Here is a 22238-nt window from a genome sequence, read left to right on the forward strand (position 1 = left end):
AATCAAGCCATCACCTGAAGCTGATTACAGGCGGTGTATTTAAGCAGCACCAAGCCTGCAATCAGTGCCTTGGTGATGTCCCATGTGCCCTGTTGTCTGGATCCTGCCTGCTGTCTGCGTGACTCTCCTGCTTGACTCTGACTCTGATAGAACTCCGCCTGCACCGACCCCGGCTATTCCTGGCCATTCTCCTGCCTGCTCCTGTTGTACCTTATCTGCCCGATTGTTCCTGACCCGGCCTGCCTGACCACTCCACCTCTCCAGCCCCGACTACACTTCTATTTATATTAGTTTAAGGTTTGGTTTTTGTTTGCACTGCATTTGTATATTTGTGCTCTTAATAAATAAATTTCATCATTTCTGAAGCCTGCTGTTCCCTGTGTCAGTCCACACATCTCTGGTCATACCCGGATCTCTGACAACTGTATTGGTGTCACAGGGGATGTCAGTGACACCAAGTCAGTCCCCCCCACCAGTGTCAGAATGCCCCGCTATAAGTCTTTGATCGCCGCCATTACTAGTAAAAAAAAAAAAAGGCAAAGATACACTTATGGTAACACCTTTTCCAGGACTCTTTCAGGACATCACCTCGAGAAACCTCGGCTCCTCCCCACCTGCGGAAACACCTCCACTGCCCGATGCAGTCGCGCTATAAGTCGCTGATCGCCGCCATTACTAGTAAAAATTAAAAAAAAAAATCCCCGTATCTATACCGCCATTTGTAGACGCTACAGCTTTCACACAAACCAATTCATTTACACGTATTGGAATTTTTTTTAGCAGAATACATTTTGGCCTAAATTTATGACAAAATTTGATTTTTTTTACATCTTTTTACTGGGCATGTTTAATAGAAAAAAGTAAAAAATATTGTTTTTTTTTCTCAAAATTTTCACTTTTTTAATAGTGCAAATAATTCAAAAATTCACAGGCGATCAAATATTACCGAAAAAAATCTCAATTTGTGGGGAAAAAAGGATGTAAATTTGATTTGGGGGCGGTGTTGCATGACCGCGCAATTGTCATTTAAAGTAACGCAGCGCTGTAACGCAAAAAAAAAAATGGCCTGATCAGGAAGGAGAGGAAATCCTCTGGAGGGGGAGGGGGGGAATCCTCTGGAGGGGGAGGGGAGAAATCTTCAGGAGGGCGAGAGGTTAAAGTTTAAAAAACTCTGTTCAACCTGAACCCAGGGAAGCTCACCTCTTCACTAATAACAACCCCCTCATTATTCTTTTGTTTAATTTATTTTTGTTTACTTTTGTTTTATTTCTTTTTGTTTGTTTATTTTTGTTTTATTTATGTTTGTTTATTTTTGATTGTTTATTTTTGTTTAGTTTTGTTTTATTTATTTTTGTTTTATTTTTGTTTGTTTATTTTCATTTCACTGTTTTGCTGTTTTGGTTCCCCAACAGTAAATCTGGGACAACATGGGGTCTCCATTGGAAATGCGCTTTGTCCTTCTCCTGTGGTCTTTTCACACTTCTTGTCCTCTTTTTTTTTTATTTCTGCTTTTTGTTTTGCTTTTTTTTTTCCCTGTTGTTTTATGCTTTTCAGCTATTTAGAGCAGCAACATCTATTGTCTGCTCTCCATGCTGCACCGTCTGTTTTAATCTGATCCGTCTCTCTTCCCGCCCAATGGGGAATGTATTTTGTTTCTTTACTTTGTTTTTCTTTTATTCTCTTTCACGTTTTTTATGCTTTTCAGCTTTTTGGAGCAGCGTCATCTAGTGTCTGCTCTCCATACTGCACCCTCTGTATCATTCAGTTCCGTGTCACTTCCTGTCCATGGAACACTTTTCCTGTTTTCGGCCATTTTAGATCCAGATATCTACAGGCTGAGCACATTCTCCGTCTCCATCCTGAACACACGGCCACCATAGGGCCAGCATGGGATCTTCTCCATGTCAGAGCACACGGGTAAGTCAGGTGGGTCTCCTTGTGATGGAGATTAGATTTTATTTTTGTTGAAATCAATGAGTGTGTCAAGCAGTATGCTTCATTAAATCTAGGAGTTCCTGTACCTGCAGGGGGTGGGAGATGGGGCTGATCTAGGAGTTCCTGTGCCCCGCAGGGGGTGGGAGATGAGGGTGATCTAGGAGTTCCTGTGCCCGCAGGGGGTGGGAGATGAGGGTGATCTAGGAGTTCCTGTGCCCCGCAGGGGGTGGGAGATGGGGCTGATCTAGGAGTTCCTGTGCCCCGCAGGGGGTGGGAGATGGGGCTGATCTAGGAGTTCCTGTGCCCCGCAGGGGGTGGGAGATGGGGCTGATCTAGGAGTTCCTGTGCCCCGCAGGGGGTGGGAGATGAGGGTGATCTAGGAGTTCCTGTGCCCGCAGGGGGTGGGAGATGAGGTTGATCTAGGAGTTCCTGTGCCCCGCAGGGAGTAGAAAATGAGGTTGATCTAAGTGCTGTGCCCGCAGGGGGTGGGAGATGAGGCTGATCTATGCGATCCTGTGCCCGCAGGGGGTGGGAGATGAGGCTGATCTATGCGATCCTGTGCCCGCAGGGGGTGGGAGATGAGGCTGATCTATGCGATCCTGTGCCCGCAGGGGGTGGGAGATTATTATTATTATTACTACGAGTTTATATAGCGCCAAAGGGTTTGCTCAGCGCTGTACAATAGAGGGGGGGACAATACATGAAACAGTACAGCAACAACAAACAACGTACGAGGGGTAAGATGAGGCTGATCTAGGAGTTCCTGTGCCCCGCAGGGGGTGGGAGATGAGGGTGATCTAGGAGTTCCTTTTTCCCGCAGGGGGTGGGAGATGAGGCTGATCTAGGAGTTCCTGTGCCCCAGGGGGTGGGAGATGAGGCTGATCTAGAAGTCTGTGTGCCCCAAAAGGGGTGGGAGATGAGGTTGATCTAAGTTTCTGTGTCCCGCAAGGGGTGAGAGATGAGGTTGCTTTATGAGTTCCTGTACCCGCAGGGGGGAGGGAGATGAGGCTGATCTAGGAGTTCCTGTGCCCGCAGGGGGTGGGAGATGAGGCTGATCTAGGAGTTCCTGTGCCCCGCAGGGAGTAGAAAATTGGGTTGATCTAAGTGCTGTGCTCCGCAGGGGGTGGGAGATGAGGGTAATCTAGGAGTTTCTGTGCCCGCAGGGGGTGAGAGATGATGCTGATCTAGGAGTTCCTGTGCCAGCAGGGGGTGGGATATGAGGCTGATCTAGGAGTTCTGGTGCCCCTCATGGGGTGGGAGATGAGGCTGATCTAGGAGTTCCTGTTCCCCGAAGGGGGTAGAAGATGAGGTTGATCCAAGTTGCTGTGCCCCGCAGGGAATGTGTGATGAGGTTGTTGTATGAGTTCCTGTGCCCCACAGGGGGTGGGAGATGAGGCTGATATAGGAGTTCCTGTGCCGCAGGGGGTAGAAGATGAGGTTGATCTAAATTGCTGTGCCACGCAGAGGGTGGAGATGAGGCTGAGCAAGAATTTCTGGTGCCCCACAAGGGGTGGGAGATGAGATTGCTCTATGAGTTCCTGTGACCGCAGGGGGTGGGAGATGAGATTGCTCTATGAGTTCCTTTGCTCGCAAGTGGTGGGAGATGAGGCTGCTCTAGGAGTTCCTGTGCTTGCAGGGGGTGGGAGATGAGGTTGATATAGGAGTTCTTGTGCCCGCAGGGGGTGGGAGATGAGACTGATCTAGGAGTTCCTGTGCCTGCAGGGGGGTGGGAGATGAGGCTGCTCTAGGAGTTCCTGTTTCCCGCAGGGGGGTGGGAGATGAGGCTGCTCTAGGAGTTCCTGTTTCCCGCAGGGGGGTGGGAGATGAGGCTGCTCTAGGAGTTCCTGTGCTTGCAGGGGGTGGGAGATGAGGTTGATATAGAAGTTCCTGTGCCCCGCAGGGGATAAAAAATGAGGTTGATCTAAGTGCTGTGCTCCGCAGGGGTTGGGAGATGAGGCTGATCTAAGAGTTCCTGTGCTCGCAGGGGGTGAGAAATGAGGTTGATCTAGGAGTTCCTATTCCCGCAAGGGTTGAGAGATGAAGTTGCTTTATGAGTTCATGTACCCGCAAGGGGTGGGAAATTAGGCTGATCTAGGAGTTCCTGTGCCCGCAGGGGGTGGGAGATGAGGCTGATCTAGGAGTTCATGTACCCGCAGGGGGTGGGAGATGAGGTTGATCTAGGAGTTCCTTTGTCCGTGGGGGGAGGGAGATGAGGCTGATCTAGGAGTTCCTGTGCCCGCAGGGGGTGGGAAATGAGGCTGATCTAGGAGTTCCTGTGCCCGCAGGGGGTGGGAGATGAGGATGATCTAGAAGTTCCTGTGCCTCGCAGGGAGTAGAAAATGAGGTTGATCTAAGTGCTGTCCTCCACAGGGGGTGAGAGATGATGCTGATCTAGGAGTTCCTGTGCCAGCAGGGGGTGGGGGAAGAGGCTGATCTAGGAGTTCCGGTGCCCTGCATGGGGTGGGAGATGAGGCTGATCTAGGAGTTCCTGTTCCCCACAGGGGGTAGAAGATGAGGTTGATCTAAGTTGCTTTGCCCTGCAGGGGATGTGAGATGAGATTGCTGTATGAATTCCTGTGCCTGCAGGGGGTGGGAGATGAGGCTGATATAGGAGTTCCTGTGCCCGCAGGGGGTAGAAGATGAGGTTGATCTAAATTGCTGTGCCCTGCAGAGGGTGGGAGAAATGGCGCTGATCTAGGATTTCCGGTGCCCCACAGGGGGTGGGAGATGAGATTGCTCTATGAGTTCCTGTGACCGCAGGGGGTGGGAGATGAGGCGGATCTAGGAGTTCCTGTGCCCTCAAGGGGGTGGGAGATGAGGTTGATGTTGAAGTTCCTGTGCCCACAAGGGGTGAAAGATTAGATTGATCTAAGTTGCTTTGCCTCGCAGGGGATGGGAGGTGAGGTTGCTCTACAAGTACTGTGCCTGCAGGGGGTGGGAGATGAGGTTGATCCAGTAGTTCCTGTGCCCGCAAGGGGTGGGAGATGAGGTTTATCTTGGAGTTCCTGTGCCCGCAGGGGGAGGGAGATGAGGCTGATCCAACAGTTTATGTGCTCTGCAGAGGAGGGTGATGAGGTTGAGCTAAGTTGCTTTGCCCCTCAGGGGATGGGAGATGAAGTTGCTCTACGAGTTCCTCTGCCCGCAGGGGGCAGGAGATGAGGTTGATCTAGGAGTTCCTGTTCCCCGCAAGGGGGTAGAAGATGAGGTTGATCTAAGTTGTTGTGCCCAGCAGGGGGTAGGAGATGAGGGTAATCTATGAGTTCCTGTGCCCAGCAGGGGGTGGGAGATGAGGTTGCTCTATAAGTTCCTGTGACCGCAAGGGGGTGGGAGATGAGGCTGATCTAGGAGTTCCAGTACCCCACAGGGGGTGGGAGATGAGGTTGATCTAGAAGGTCCTGTGCCCCACAGAGGGTAGAAGTTCAGGTTGATCTAAGTTGTTTTGACCCGCAGGGGATGGGAGATGAGATTTCTCTACTAGTTCCTGTGCCCGCAGGAGGTAGAAGAAGAGGTTGATCTAAGTTGCTGTTCCATGCAGGGGGCAGGAGATGAGGTTGATCTAGGAGTTCCTGTTCCCCGCAATGGGGTAGAAGATGAGGTTGATCTAAGTTGTTGTGCCCAGCAGGGGGTAGGAGATGAGGGTAATCTATGAGTTCCTGTGCCCAGCAGGGGATGGGAGATGAGATTTCTCTACTAGTTCCTGTGCCCGCAGGAGGTAGAAGAAGAGGTTGATCTAAGTTGCTGTTCCATGCAGGGGGTAGGAGATGAGGTTGCTCTGAGTTCCTGTGCCCGCAAGAGGTTGGGAGATGAGGTTGATGTATACGTTTCTGTGAGTGCAAGGGGTGGAAGATGAGGTTGATCTAAGATGCTTTGCCCCGCAGGGGGTGGGAGGTGAGGTTGCTCTTCGATTATCTTTGCCCACAGGGGTGGGGGATGAGGTTGATCTAGGCGTTCATGTGCCTGCCAGTGGTGGGAGATGAGGTTGATGAAGGATTTCCAATGCCTGCAGGGGGTGGTAGATGGGGTTGATCTAGGAGTTCCTGTGCCCGCAGGGGGTGGGAGATGAGGTTGATCTAGCAGTTCCTGTGCCCCGCAGGAGGTGGGTGATGAGGTTGATCTAGCAGTTCCTGTGCCCCGCAGGAGGTGGGAGATGAGGTTGATCTAAGTTGCTTTGCCCCGCAGTGGATGGGAGATGAGGTTGCTCTACAAGTTCCTCTGCCCGCAGGGGGTGAGAGATGAGGTTGATCTATGAGTACCTATGCCTGCAGAGGGTGGGAGATGAGGCTGATCTAGGAGTCTGTGTGCCCTGCAGGGGTTGGGAGATGAGGTTGATCTAAGAGTTCCTGTGCCCCACAGGGGGTGGGAGATGAGGTTGATCTAAGTTCCTTTGCCCGCAGGGGGTGGGAGATGAGGCTTATCTAGGAGTTCCTGTGCCAGCAGGGGGTGGGAGATGAGGCTGATCTAGAAGTCTGTGTGCCCGCAGGGGGTGGGAGATGAGGTTGATCTAGGAGTTCTTGTTCCCGCAGAGGGTGGGAGATGAGGCTTATCTAGGAGTTCCTGTGCCAGCAGGGGGTATGAGATGAGGCTGATCTAAGTGTTCCTGTTCCCACTGGGGGTGGGAGATGAGGCTGATCTAGGAGTTCTTGTGCCCCTCAGGGTGTGGCAGATGAGTTTGTTCTCAGTAGGAGGCCCAGGTAGCATGGTGTCCTGAAGCTGGAAAAAGCCAGATATGTCGGCACCGGGTGCATGAGGTTTACCTGAATTGAAGGGACAATATAATGTCCCTATGCTGGCAGAAAGGGTCACAACGTTTAGAATTTACTTCAGTGATGGACAGAGGAGCTCATGGCTGCACTTCTCGCTAGAAGATGCATTGAATTGCTGAGACAGTTCTGTGTAGGCTGTACTTTTCTTTTTGCGGCTGTCACTTATAATTCTGCATTGTCTGTGTGGCTTTCCGGATGCTGGGACTGTTCCCTACCCTCTGCTCTTCCGTCAATTGTTGCCTGTGTGGTCTTGAGGCTGCGGCCAGGACAGACAGCCCTCTGAGGATCCGTGGTGAGTTGGTGAAGGACCTCTGCCCTCTGGATCTCCTTCTCCATTCCACTCTGCCTAGATTTCCTCTACTGAGGTCACTGTTGGCTGGTGAGTCCCTAAATTGCTGTCCTGTGCCCCTGGACTTTGCTGTACCAGTTTCTGACCTGCTACTCACTGGGCCCGGATTGATGCCCTTTGACTCTGGACTAAGTTGTGCTGTACTAGAGTGCTACTTATGCCTGTTGTCCTGGATTCCTGTCTATTCTTGCTGTGTGTCTAGTTCCTTGTGCCTATTAACCCTTTGCCTGCCAGAACGCTGCATATCTGCTGTGTGCCCTGCCCGTGTTAAAGACTTAACCCTTTGTCGGAGTTCTGCTATCCCTGTAGTGTGTTCAGCCCTGTGTTACATATTTTACCCTTTGAATGCCAGAACTCTATCCCTGCTGTGTGCCTGCCCCATGTTGTGGACGTAGCCCTTTTCCTACCAGAACTCTGCTATCCCTGCTGTATGCCGGCCCCTTGTTGTGGACTTAGCCCTTTGCCTACCAGAACTCTGCTATCCCGGCTGTGTGCCGGCCCCGTTTTGTGGACTTAGCCGTTTTCCTACCAGAACTCTGCGATCCCTGCTGTGTGCCGGCCCCGTGTTGTGGACTTAGCCCTTTGCTTACCAGAACTCTGCTATCCCTGCTGTGTGCCAGCCCCGTTTTGTGGACTTAGCCCTTTGCTTACCAGAACTCTGCTATCCCTGCTGTGTGCCGGCCCCGTGTTGTGCACTTAGCCCTTTGCCTACCAGAACTCTGCTATCCCTACTGTGTGCCGGCCCCGTGTTTTGGACTTGGCCCTTTGCCTACCAGAACTCTGCTATCCCTGCTGTGTGCCCACTCCCTGCCCTTCAATAAAAGCCTTGTGTGTACTCCTGCTCTTCCCATGTGTTCTGTTCCACCCACACCTCCGTGACACTTCTATTCATGGCCCAGGGCTCCTGTCCCTGCTATAGACCTATCAATCATCTGTTTATATATAATCTCAGAATCTTCTTGTGTTAGTTTCCTCTTTATTGCTGGCTATTAACCACTTGCCCTCCAAAATTTTTTGAACCTCTTCATGACCAGACCATTTTTTGCTATTCCACGCTCCGTTACTTTAACTGACAATTTTGCGGTCATGCAACACTGCACCCAAATTAAATTTACTTCCTTTTTTTTCCCCACAAATAGAGCTTTTTTTCGGTGGTATTTTATCGCCTCTGCGGTTTTTTTCATGCTATAAACAAAGACTGACAATTTGAGAAAAAAAACATTTTTGACTTTTTGCTATTAAAGATATCCAGTAAAAAAAAATAAAAAAATCTAATTTCGGCATACATTTAGACCAAAATGTATTCTGCTCCATGTCTTTGCTAAAAAAATTAAAATACCTGTAAATGAATTGGTTTATGTGAAAGTTATACCATTTACAAATGGCGGTATAGATACTGGAATTTTTTTCTCTTCCTAGTCTTTCAGGACAGCATCTCGAGAGACCTCAGCTCCTCCCCACCCCCACCTGAGGCAACACCTCCACCCAAACTAAAGATACGGCCTCCCCACTCAGACCTCAGTAGTGGTGTTTCCTCCGGTGGGGAGACACAGAATTGGAAGTCTTTCCAGGGGCGGTCAGAGGACCGAGCGGTGCCTGGAAGACGAGGAGGAGGGGGGGGGGGCGTACAGACAGGGTGCGATCAGTTTGAGGCCCCCCACCTTGCAGAAAGGAGGACTGACTCCCTCGGTGGGAAGGGGGGTGTCCTTTACCAACATCTTTGCTCCGCCTAGCCCCCACTGAGGGAAGTCTAGGGTGCCGGGCGCCCACACTCCTGTGTCCAAGGGGACCATGGGGGGAGTACCGCAATGGAGCCTGGGCCGGGCCGGATGATGGGGGAAGGGCGGGACTTCTCCCGGGGCACGGCTTCTGGCTGGGTCCCTAGGAAGCGCGGGCTGGATTTTGGCATTGCAGAGGACTGCATTCTGCAGAGGCAGGTGACTCAGCACTCTGAGTAAACCATCACTTGAAGATGTCCGGAGCGGAGGCACCGGGAGCAGGCGATGCCAGAACCAGCCAGCTACAGGTAGGCGGCTCAGAGGAACCTTGTATCCCTACCTGTTGGGTCCCTAGCTCCAGGGAGTGTCCTCAGTTCTCCGGGTTGTCGGAGGGGCTGAAGTGGGGGGCTCAGGTAGTAATCTCCCAGCCCTGCCAGGAGGAGGGGGGGAAGGGCAGTCAGCAGCCCGGTGGTAATGGGATCCCGGTTCTTTTTTACATGTTACAGGTAAAGGCCCGAGAGAAGCCAAAGCCGCTCCTTGGGGCTAAAAATAAGTGCCCCTCATTCAAAGTGACCCTCAAGGACTCCTGGACGAAGGTGCTGTGTGAGTCCTGCATTGAGGACCTGATTAGGGAGGAAGTTCCTTCTCAGGGGGACCTGGTTAAGTCAGGGAGCTGACGACTACCTTTGATTCCTTTAAATCGCTTGTCGAGAACTTAGCGGACTGCACCCCCTCCCCCCCCCCAACAGATCGAGCTTGCCCTTACAACCAGTAGGGAGGGGGGGAGGGCCAGTAGGCGAGTTGGTGGAAGGGGACCCATCCCCGGACTCGGGTTTAGAGGCAGACTCGGAAGGGAAGGGTCCCTCAAGCGAGTCTAGAGGTCCCTCTAGATACAAGTTGTCCCTTGAAGAGGTTGATGACTTACTAAGAGCCATTTATGCTACCTTACACATTAAGGAAGATAGGAAACCCCTTACTGTCCATGATCAGATGTGTCAGGGTATGGAGGAACAAAAGCATAGGGTCTTTCCCATCCACAAAGTACTGGTGGAGACCATTAAAAGGGAATGGCAGGACCTGGAAAGATGGCCCTTCTTTGCCAAATCCCTCAAGCCCAGGTTCCCGTTCAACGAAGACTCATCCACAGTGTGGAATAAGAACCCCAAGCTGGACGCAGCTTTTTCTCAGGTAGCCAGGAGGATGGACCTTGCCTTTGAAGATATGGGGGTCTTGTCTGACACCATGTACAGGAGGGCGGATTTCCTTCTTAAAATATCCTGGGACTCCCCACTATCCAATTTAAATCCTGCTATGGCCACTACAGTGGTAGCTCGGAACATGGAGTATTGGCTTATACAGCTACAGGCCGATATCATGGCGGGATCCCAGGGCAAAATTTTAGTCTCCTTCCAGACTTTACTGCAGGGGGTGGGCTATATCACAGATGCTTCAGCTGAGTCAGTGAGGATGATGGCTAGGTCAGCAGCCCTGACTAACTTGGCCCGCAGAGCCCTGTGGCTCAAAACGTGGCTGGGGGACATTGCCTCCAAAGTTAAACTTTGTGGCATCCCATTTACAGGAGACTTCCTTTTTGGGCCAGGTCTCGAGATGGTGCTAGATTGCACCGCAGACAGGAAGAAAGCTTTTCCCCTCAAGAGGAAGCTCCAGGTGCAGGGTAGGAAAAAGTTTTATCTCCAAAAGAGGGTACAAGCCGTTCAGGCCGGAAGTACAGAAGAGGCCATGGGGGCACAGAGGAAGGGACAAGGGGGGAACAATTTTCTGTCCTCCTGAGCAGCCCTAAAAATCACATTGATGATGTTCCCCCGGTGGGAGGAAGATTGGGGATCTTCCTACTACAGTGGGAAGCAGAATCATCCAGCCCCTTTATCCTGGGCATAGTGAGGAAGGGTACCACCTGGAGTTTCGCAGGCCACCACCACAAATATTATTAGTGACGGAGCTCCCGAGGTGTACAGAAAAAGCATCAGCCCTCTCTTCTTTGCGGGAGTTGGAGGAGCAGAGGGTTGTTGTCAGGGTCCCCGCCGCAGAGATCAGCAGAGGGTTCTATTCACACTTCTTTGTCATCAGAAAGCCCTCAGGAACATACAGGCTGATTCCCCATCCCTTGAATGAGACCATCAAATACAAAAGATTCCGCATGGATTCAATTTTCTCGGTCAGGTCCCTTCTCCCCCCCCCCCTCCCCCCCAACTGCTTTCTAGCCTCAATAGACCTAAAGAACGCTTACTTACATATCCCTACTGTGGAGGCTTTTCAAAAATTCCTCAGGTTGGCAGTTCAAGGCCGCAGAGAAATACTTCATCTGCAGTTCTGAGCCTTGCACTTTGGACTTTACTCCTCACCCAGGATTTTTGCAAAGATCATGGCCAAGGCCCTGGTATTTCTTCATCTAAGGGGAGTCTCGCTGATGGCCTACCTGGATGATCTCCTATTGTTTGCTGACTCGGAGGAAAAGCTGTCGCAGGACATAACCTTGGTGATGAGACACCTGAAAATCTGGGCTGGCTAGTCCAATTTGGTCCCAACAGAAAGTATGGTGTACCTGGGCTATGAACTGAATTCCACCCTTCAAAAAATCTTTCTGCACCCGGAGAAGATCCTGAAGTTGGACAGGGGAATCATGCATTTTCTGGGAAACCAGGCCGTGTCTCTGAGGGAATTCATGTCAGTCTTGGGCCTACTAACCTCGTTCATTCCAGCGGTACAATGGGCAGGTTTGCACTTGCAGCCCCTCCAGCTGTTCATTTTGGATGTCTGGGATCGCCGGCAGGCGTCTTTAGACTCCTTGATACAGGTACCCCCTCGGGTGAACAGAACTCTTTGGTGGTGGAGGAGGTCAACCAATCTGACACAGGGGTTACTGTGGGCCTTACCCATCTCCAGGGAAATTGCAACAGACATGGGTCTCAGGGGTTGGGGAGTGCACATAGGAGAGTTCATAGCGCAGGGTTCTTGGCTACCAGAAGAGAGGAACAGGTCCTCAAACTGGAAAGAACTCAAGGCGGTATTGCGGGCCCTTGTGGTCTTCCGGGAGCAGCTACGGGGCCAGCACGTGCAGATCCTCTCGGACAACTCCTCCATCGTGGTGTATGTCAACCGGCAGGGAGGGACTCGAAGCAGGACGCTGTGGTCCCTGGCCTCAGAGTTGCTTTCCTGGGCGGAGACAAATGTAGACTCTTTATCCGCTGTCCACCTGAAGGGAGATCTGAACCAGGTGGCAGACTTTCTCAGCAAAAGGAAACTGAGGGAATCAGAATGGGTGCTCAATGGAGAGGTCTACCAGGCCATCATAAGGGAGTGGGGGTATCCATCCATAGACCTGTTTGCGTCAGGCCAAAAAAACAAAGTTTTGGTTTTATTCTCTCTAAACCAGTGGGACGGGCATTGGCAGTGGATGCACTAACACAGAGGTGGGATTTTCCCCTGTGTTATGCCTTCCCCCCAGTCTCCTTATTGCCCGCACTGGCCCCGACAAGCTTGGTTTTCAACCATGGCAGCCCTAGCCGCCCACCCTCCTTGGATATTGCTGTACCGAAGGGACTTTTTTCTCAGGGTCCGACCCTGTGTTCCCAGGTGGACAGATGGAGCCTATCGGCCTGGTTTCTGAGGAACAGCTGCTGAGGAGCAAAGGGTTCTCAGACAGGGTAGTATCCACTCTCCTAAATAGCAGGAAGGAGGAGACCCATTCTATCTACCTTAAGATCTGGAAACTTTTTAACAAATGGTGTGCTCAGACTTCCTTGGAAACACATGGCCTAGTTTCAGTCCTGGAATTTTTGAAGGCAGCGGCCAACAAGGGGCTAGCAGTAAGTACACTGAAGGGCCAAGTGTCTTCTATTAGCATTTTTCTAGAGTCTCCCTTAGCCAGAGAAGAGCTTGTGGCGAGATTCTTCAAATCTTGACCAGACAGAGACCTGTAAGAGAAAAACCCTTTCCAAAGTGGAACCTGACTACAGTGCTTATGTGCTGACAGGCCCCCCGTTTGAACCTCTGGATTCAAGATCCAAGTGGGTTGCTATGGGGGCACTTTTTACGGGGGGGGAGTCCAGAGCACCAGGAGACCCAAAAAAAGAAGGATCAGGGCAGCTCTGTGCAAAACCATTTCCCAGAGCAGGTAAGTAAGACATGTTTTTTATGTGTTTTTTACATTTTTTCCTTTAGTATCACTTTAACCACTTCAAGTCTTCACATTTTCACCTCCTTCCTGCCCAGACCAGTTTTCAGCTTTCAGTACTGTCACAGTTCAAATGACAATTACTCAGTAATGCAACACTGTACCCAGATTAAAATATTATTAGGAGGCCAGAGGTAGGAGGAGATTTTGACCTTCATACCTCTCGTCTCCCTGTCCTCTTCACAGAAACTATCTCAGTTATTTTTTTCATAGAACTCACGACTCCGGCTCAACTGTTCAGTTGGGACAATTTGGATTCCCCGTTAGCCCTGGTTCACACTTAATGTGACTTTATAATCGTGCGACTTCACTGGAAACTGCATGATTATAAAGTCAAGTCAATGCGACTTTTCAGACATCTGTGGGACTTCATGCAAGTTGCACCTGAAATCGGCAAAGGTAGTGCAGGAACTACTTTTCGAATCAGTGTGACTCCGATGAAGTTGCACCAATTAGAACGGTTCCATTGCCAACCATTGGATGTGACTTGTCATGTGATTTGAACTGTGAAATTGCATTACAAGTCGTATCAATGCAAACGGAGGCTTATGGCCCAAATGTAGCGGTGATGTAGGGGATGTAATACACATGTTTTGGAGATGTCCGAAATTATCCAGGTACTGTGAAAAAATATTACCTGCATTATATCATCCGTGTTTAATATTCCTGTTCCTCAGGATCTGGTGGTGTGCCTCTCGGGCTCGTTGGATAAGGAATTTTTTGCACCTCCAAGTCATATAGTAATAATGAAGCTGCTGTATATTGCCCAAAAACCAATAGCCTGACTCTGGGTATCACCTCATACTCCCACCAGACCACAGGGGACTGAGCAGATGAACTCCACATTAACCACTTGCCTACCGGGCACTTATACCCCCTTATTTACCAGGCCAATTTTCAGCTTTCAGCGCTGCCGCACTTTGATTGACAATTGCGCGGTCATGCAACATTGTACCCATATGAAATTTTGATCATTTTTTTCTCACAAATATAGCTTTCTTTTGGTGGTATTTAATCGCCGCTGGGCACTTTACTTTTTGCTCTATAAACAAAAAAATGCAAAAAATTTGAAAAAAAAAAAAGTTTCTTTGTTTCTATTATAAAATTTTTCAAACAGGTAATTTTTCTCCTTCACTGATGTGCGTTGATGAGGCAGCACTGATGGGCACTGATAGGTGGCACTGATGGGCACTGATAGGCAGCACTAAAGGGCACTGATAGGCAGTACTAATGAGGTGGCACGGATAGGCGGCACTGATAGGCAGCACTAATGAGGTGTCACGGATAGGCAGCACTAATATGCAGCACTGATAGGTGGCACTGATGATGGGTACTGATAGACGGCACTGACTGGCATCACTGCTGGGCACTGACTGGCGGCACTGACTGGCACAACCGCTGGGCACTGACTGGTGGCACTGACTGGCAGCACTGGTTGGCAGCACTGGTGGGTGGCACTGGTGGGCAGCACTGGTGGGCACAGGTGGGTGGGCACAAGTGGGTGGCACTTCTGGGCACAGGTAGGTGGCACTTCTGGGCACAGGTGTGTGACACTGCAGAGTGGCACAGGTGGGTGCACTGCTGGGCACAGGTGGGTGCACTGCTGGGCACAGGTGGGCAGAGCTATTGGGTGCACTGCTGGGCACAGGTGGGCGGAACTTGTGGGTGGCACTGCTGGGCACCGATCATCAGGGCACTGATCATCAGTGCCCTGATGATCGGTGCGGATCCCCGCTCTGACAACTGCCGGTTCTCGACAGTACTTTCCTCACGATCTGACAGCGTGAGGAAAGTGCAGCCGAGAACCGGCAATTGCATTTCCCTCTGATCAGCGTGTCATTGGACACCGCTGATCAGGTGGTAAAAGGCCGCTGTGATTGGCCTTTTACCACATCACATGATCAGCTGTGTCCGTAGGACACAGCGATCACGGAGATCGCCGGGTGCGCGCCCCCTGGGGCGCGCAGGAGAGCACGTTCTGGGGGGATGTCATATGACGTCCACCCAGAACTGGCCGGCCGCAGTGCAGCCGTCATTCAGCTATCTGCGGTCGGCAACTAGTTAATATGTGAAAAGCTAAATTAGCAACTTCATAATTCCCCCTAGGAGATGTATGTCTCTCTGGCAGAACTGGCTGGATACTCTGGGTTTTGCTCCCCCCAATTAATCCTTCATAGGCTTTTACAGGTTTAACTTTTTTAGTCCCCTAAAAAGGATATGAGCCAGTTGTGTCCTACTAAATGGTGACTACATTGGAGACCCATACTTGGGGTATGATCCTGTAGACACGGGCCTCATTGATCGGTGTCAGCTATCTATGTATGTACTGGGGGAGTTACTTGCCGTGTACAGCTGAATTGTTCTAGGTTGTTTCTTCTTTTCTCTGTTCATTTGTTTATAAAAGGTAAAAGTGACACCATAGACAAAGCAAGTTATTGTTCTGTATGATCTGTAACAGTGCCACAACTGCTTATACCAGTGGTCTCCAAACTGTGGTCATTTGCTTGCCTTTATCTGGCCCCCAGGGCACTATTCCTCGCATTGATACCAAACACTTGTTGGTGTCACTTGGCAAAACAAAGGGCAACATTTCTCCCACTAACAGAAATTATGGGGCACTATTTCTCCCAATGATAGGGCACTGTTCCTCCCCCCTAATACCAAATCTGGCAAGGTTTACTCCTACCAATGCAAGGAAAATGTCCACTCCCGTGGCCAAAGTCTGGCCCCCCTAAAGTTTGAAAGACAATAAACTGGCCCTTTGTTTAGAAAGTTTGGAGCCTCCTGGCTTATCCGTTAGAACGTATTACTCCATTGGGCTGAATGCTGGAAATACTGTGTGTGACGGGAGTGACTTTTGGGGGTGGGGGACCCCTGTCCCAGCTCCCCATATCCCCATTATGTGTAAGTTACCCTGTGCCTCTTAGGGGTACAGGGTGGAATGTTCAAATATTGGTGTGGGGGGTTGGTCATTGTTCACTGCCATGCAGCTGCATCCTATTGTTCTAACAAACTATTATGGGATGTAATGTTTGTGTATTGGTGTAGGGGTTGGTGGTTGTTCACTGCCAGGTGGTGCATCCCATTGTTCTAGTAAACTATTATGGGATGTAATGTTTGTGTATTGGTCCCCACACCATTGGTCATTGTTCACTGTCAGGTGGTGCATCCCATTGTTCTAGTAAACTATTATGGGATGTAATGTTTGTGTATTGGTCCCCACACCATTGGTCATTGTTCACTGTCAGGTGGTGCATCCCATTGTTCTAGTAAACTATTATGGGATGTAATATTTGTGTATTGGTGTGGGGGTTGGTCATTGTTCACTGCCAGGTGGTGCATCCCATTGTTCTAGTAAACTATTATGGGATGTAATGTTTGTGTATTGGTGTGGGGGTTGGTCATTGTTCACTGCCAGGTGGTGCATCCCATTGTTCTAGTAAACTATTATGGGATGTAATGTTTGTGTATTGTCTACTGCCATGTGGTGTATCCCATTGTTCACTGCCATGCGGCTGCATCCCATTGTTTTAGCAAACTATTATGGGATGTAATGTTTCCAGCAGCCCTTCCCCCTGATGGGACGGCCTGCTGATGTGTTTCCTGTCTGGGTGTGTATTTCCCCGCCTTGTGTATATATCTTGTGTCTATGTTAAAATAAAGCAGTCCATTTCCTGTCTTTCATACAAGTCTGGTGTGTCTCGTCCTGTTTGGTCAGTGGGGGTGTCCGGGGATCTGTGTTCGGACAGGGAAGCTGGAAATACCCAAGTGCAGTCTGGGTCCGGTTCCGTTACACTGTGTGCACTTATAAACTTTATCAATAAAATAAAAACTATTTGATTAAAAAAAAATATAATGCTGTACATAATCTTTCTATAGTTAGGATACATTTAATAATAAAAAACATCTTTATTTAGCCCTTTATATAGATTTCATATTTAAAATGTTTTTTTTTTATATATATATAGGTGGATTGATGAACCAACTTTTTGGTCATGTTGGCCTTCATACATACAACTAATTCAACATCAGAAACCAGACCTATGGGTGTCTTATGTGCCTGAAAATCTTTTTTTTTTGCACTTCACTGGAGGATTCGCACAGGACATCTAAAACTCCATCAATATTTTGGATCCTATTCAACATTGATCCAGCCTCAGAGGACAAGAGAGAAGTCTGGAAGTGACAATGGCTTTACAATAAAGTCCAACCCAAGTGCACATAAGAGAAGTCATTTCAAGCTATTTCTTGTTTGGAATGTGACAAAGGTTTTACAATGGAGGCAAAACATATCACACAGCAGAGGGTTCACACTGCAGAGAAACCATTTCAGTGTTCTGAATGTTACAAAGCTTTTAATGTTGCGTCAACCCTCATCAGACACCAGAGGATTCACACTGGAGAGAAGCCATATCAGTGTTCCGAATGTGAGAAAGCTTTTACAATGAAGTCACACCTCATCAGACACCAGATGGTTCACACTGGAGAAAAGCCATATCAGTGTTCTGAATGTGAGAGAGCTTTTACAATGAAGTCAAATCTTATCACACATCAGAAGGTTCACACTGGAGAGAGGCCATATCAATGTTCTGAATGTGGCAAAGCTTTTATAACCAAGAGAGAGCTTATCATACACCAGTGGGTTCACACTGGAGAGAAACCTTATCAATGTTCTGAATGTGGCAAAACGTTTGCAACTAAAAAAGGGCTTATCATACACCAGTGGGTTCACGCTGGAGAGAAACCATATCAGTGTTCTGAATGTGGCAAAGATTTCACAGCCAAAAGAGAGCTTAACATACACCAGAGGATTCACACTGGAGAGAAACCACATCAGTGTTCTGAATGTGGCAAAACATTTACAACTATGAATGAACTTATCATACACAAGAGGGTTTACACTGCAAAAAAAACATATCAGTGTTCTGAATGTGATAAAGCTTTTACAATTAAGTCAAATCTTAACATACATCAGAGGGTCCACACTGGAGAGAAGCCATATCAGTGTTCTGAATGTGATAAAGCTTTTACATGTAAGAAAGATCTTATCGTACACCAGAGGGTTCACACTGGGGTGAAACCATATCAGTGTTCTGAATGTGACAAAGCTTTTACAATGAAGTCAAATCTTAACACACACCAGAGAGTTCACACTGGAGAGAAGCCATATCGGTGTTCTGAATGTGAGAAAGCTTTTACAATGAAGTCAGATCTTATCAGACACCAGAGGGTTCACAAGGGAGAGAAGCCGAGTCAGTGTTCTGACTGTGAGAAAGCTTTCACTACCAAGATAGAGCTTATCAGACACCAGAGGGTTCACACAGGAGAGAAGCCCTATCAATGTTCTGTATGTGACAAAGCTTTTACACAGAAGTCAAATCTTCTCAGACACCAGAGAGTTCACACGGGAGAGAAGCAATATCAGTGTTCTGAACAAAGCTTTTACAGTTAATTCTGAGCTAATCTATCACCAGAAGACTCAATCTTCAGCTGCAGAGAGGAAACTCTGGAAGAAGAGGGGGATATTACAGGAGTTGTGAGGGTCCCATTAGTTTCACAGCCCCAATGCCATCCCACAAGCTAGGGAAGAAGTGAATAGATACAATTCTACTTAAAACAAAAAAAAAAATCTGTGAACGTAATGAATAGATTCATTGAGTTGTATGTATCATGTAATGCATTTTCATCTTTCACCAACTGACGTGTTCCCAAGTTGCCAGATCCTGAGCTAAAACATGACCAACGCTGCCTCACAACCAGAGACTAGGATGGGGTCAAGTGCTATCTTTCTAAGCTTCTGAGGTTTCAGTGGGAGAGTCCATTCCAGGTTCTTCTGACTATTGGTACATCATCAACTATGCTTGGTGACTCAAGCTAAGCCCACCTTGTCCAAACCTCCCATCCCATTATCAATGCCTCCTTTCCACATTTCATTTCCTCTTATGGATGACAGCTTTGCCGGCAGGTCTGTAACTGAGACACCAACCAGGGAAAAGTCTCTGTACTGTGAGTGAGCAATTTCCCAAGCTGGCATAGGCCTTCCAACACAAAGTTTCTGCTGTTTATGAGATACATTCAGCAGTACCACTTAATCCCAGCTGGCCACTTGTGTTCCATCTGGTTCTGCTGAAAGTCTAAGGGATTCCTTTAGGCGAAGAATGATTATCCTTGTGGTTTTTTCACTGTCCAGCTTTTACTCATCTCCATAGACTATTCGCACAGCACAACTGCAAGAGATCGGAACTTTCAAAGTGCTGAGTATGTGGTCATAGTCCTACAACTTCTTCTGGGGTACTGAAATTCCTCTAGTTAGGGTACACTTTAATGACACTAAATAGACAGATCTCCTTTTGGGATAAAGTATGCAAAGAACACTCCCTGGAAACGTTACAACATTAGCAGTGAGTGTAACTATGGGCAAAATCAATAATTACCTTAAACCCTTCACGCCGGTGCCTCCCGGCCCTTTAAGGGTTTCAGAAGCTGAGAGGCGGGGTGGGGTTTAGGGTCATGTGACCGCCATCACGGTTATATGATCAGGAAAGGTCCCGATCGAAAGAGGAGATCGGGACCTTTCCGTGAGTACCGGACATGTGTGCTGGGGGCACGCGCTCTCAGCACATATGTTCTTTTTTAATAGAGTGCAAATGTGCAGCCGCTCGGGGTCTAGGCCCAGATGCCGGGAGGCCGCACATTTGCGTTAGGCTGGCGTGAAGAGGTTAATAATGAAATCTGTTTTTAGCATAGCAGTTTTTTTTAGTCTCCCATTGTAAAATCTCTATTAATGGCTGACCTTCCCAGTAGATCTGTTTTCTTCTACTCCCTGTAGAAGGCCAAGCCTTTTGGAAAAAATGGCAGTTGGGGGATTGGGAGACCTCATATAATACTGCCAGGGGTGCTCACAACTGTCAGTTTTCATTCATATGGGGGGTTGAACCTTATAGAGAACCTGTTGCTGTAACTGCTGTAGAAGCGTTATCTGAAGTTGGGCTTTACTTGTTGTGTATTTTACTTATAATCTATCTGAGACTTCCCTGTACAGGGTGACAACGCTGCTGTGTAATGTTCCTGCAGAATGATCAGGGTTGTCACCCTGTTACAGAAGGTGGGAAAATAACAGATCTACAGACAGGACCAACAGCTGATACAACTATGTTGCAGAGGGAACTCTGGGAATGCTAATGACAGATTGCATTACACATTCAGTTAGCAGACTTCCTGCTGTTGGTCTGATGTTTGAATTGTGTTCTGATATTTACTGTCCTGCTGTAAAAGGTGTAAATGATCGCCCGCATGTTTCCTGTAGTAGCAGGGACAACAAACTCATATCAGGAATAGTAGGATGGGTACCTATCCAAGGGGGTCACCTTTTTGGATTTGGGGGGAAATATTTCACATGGTTTCTTAAATTCTATTAATATCACCGACAAGGGGAGTCTCACGTCACTAACAATAGGAGAGCCAATCACAGGCCAGTAACATTTCATGGTGTCTCAATGTATTGCAGAATGTTTAATCCCCATTGGTCCAATGGATTCCTAGTCCTTCCAGATAACATTTGCTTCTTGTGTGGAAGGAGCGCCCTAAAATGGCTTTCCTTCAATTCCACCCATATCTTTACTTTAGGTTATGTTGCCCCTCCCCCATATCTGTAAGGGAAAGCCTCAATTTCTCCCAATACTCCCCTGACCTTCCAGTGAGAAGAAGCATTTTCTCTGGAGTGGAGATGTTTTATGCAGTGAGCCCTTCATAGACGGGATGGGGAATCTAAGTAATCTAAGATGAGTAAGATGAACCGGTGTACTGGAGTCATGGATCAGATAACCAATGACACCATTGATGGTATAGCAGAGCTGACAGCAGAAGTGGCTCCATCACCTAAGGTGGTGTCACAGAACTGCATGGCAGCTGACTATCTCTCAGAAGCTCATGGTGGAGTCTACAAACTGGTGTCAGAGAGTGTTGTCCATTTATTTTAGATCTCAGAAGGGAATATCTACACAAGGTAAAGGTTACAACAGGCACCTACATAATCGCACCCGAATAATCACACTTGGGCTTGTAGGAGGGGCAGTTGAGCCTGGTATACATGGCGGGGGGAGGACCTTCCGTGCAGATGAATCACTTCTACCTGAAAGGTTACAGTTGGCCTAACAAATGTAGACAACCCCCGGGTGCTATAGCTATAAGGCAGTGCTGCTTCTGATGTAAACTTTACGTTGGCCGGAGTGAAAGGGTTCCACTAATGTACATCTGCCAAATCTGTATCTGAGTAGACCATAGAAGCAGCATTAGAAAGAAATGTGAGCATGGCTTCAGTCAGGCGATGGTCCTGGTGGTCATGGTCTTGTTCTCCTTCAGGTCCTCTCACCTTGTAGATGGTGACATGGACTTGTGTGGGAATGAGCAGGAGGGGCTCGGGGTTCTCTTGTACCCAATCAGCTTGTTATGGATAAAAGATGAAAGTGTCTTCTGGGAAGTTACAGGAATTTGGTTGTTTAGAGGGTTAGATAAGTGGGCTGATATTAATGAGGGGCGTGTCATATGTTAATTAGTTTCTTAGCATAGATGATATAAATATATCCTTGAAATGTAAACAATCTATCTCTTTTTTTCTGTTGTTAAAGTGTCACATATATATGATTAATAAAGTTAATTATATTTTCACCGCACAATACCATGGCCTGGGTTCTTCTACGACACATTCCCCCAAAATGTCCTCTTCCAGTTCTAGGAGTCTGATGGAATGGGAGACAAGCTGATGTTAACTCTGAGGCCCCTTGTATATGGGATGTGGGGTGACCTCTTTTTGCAAAGTAGACCCCGCAAGATATTTGCAGAGAGGCATGTTGAGGGCATGGAAGATTTCATTTTTTGCCAAAGGTTTTTGGAAAATTACAAAAAACTTTTTTTAACACAAAGTTGTCACTTTTATGAGATATATCTCACGCAAACCATGGGTATATGTGGAATCACACCCCGATACACAATCTGCTACTTCTCCTGGGGATACCACATGTGGGAAACTATTTAGAAGCCTAGCCATGTATGGGAGTCCAAAATCTAATGACCACCTTCAAGCTTTCAAAGGGCATATTTCGCTTCCTCACTATCACAGTTTAAAAGCTCCTGAATTGCCAGGACAGTTCAAATAGCCCCCAAATGCCCCCTTTTTAGAAAGTAGACTCCCCAAAGTATTTGATCAGAGGCACAGTGAGTATTTTGCAGATCTAATTTTTATCACAAGGTTTTGAAAAAAGAAAAAAAAAATCCATGCG

At 48.3% G+C, this 22238-nt stretch overlaps 1 protein-coding gene and 1 pseudogene across 2 annotated transcripts in view; one reads left to right on the plus strand and one right to left on the minus strand.

Moving 5' to 3' along the window:
• Positions 1-22238, minus strand: part of LOC149451026 (uncharacterized) — a 93060-nt pseudogene that overhangs the window by 39847 nt on the left and 30975 nt on the right. Inside the window, exons 3-4 of the transcript XR_016315167.1 lie at positions 11472-11979; positions 11230-11385 (exon numbers count right to left, since the gene is read on the minus strand). The product of XR_016315167.1 is annotated as an uncharacterized LOC149451026 (transcript). The remainder of the gene's footprint in view (positions 1-11229; positions 11386-11471; positions 11980-22238) is intronic.
• Positions 1781-21635, plus strand: LOC149451027 (uncharacterized). The gene is made up of 2 exons (XM_089691137.1): positions 1781-1917; positions 16929-21635. The coding sequence occupies exon 2, from the start codon at positions 17237-17239 to the stop codon at positions 18410-18412; it is 1176 nt and encodes a 391-aa protein (XP_089547263.1). The 5' UTR covers positions 1781-1917; positions 16929-17236; the 3' UTR covers positions 18413-21635.

This window comes from Staurois parvus, unplaced genomic scaffold, assembly GCF_062004578.1.
Source record: "Staurois parvus isolate SC_StPar_1 unplaced genomic scaffold, SC_StPar_1.0 ptg000551l, whole genome shotgun sequence".
Classification (NCBI taxonomy): domain Eukaryota; kingdom Metazoa; phylum Chordata; class Amphibia; order Anura; family Ranidae; genus Staurois; species Staurois parvus.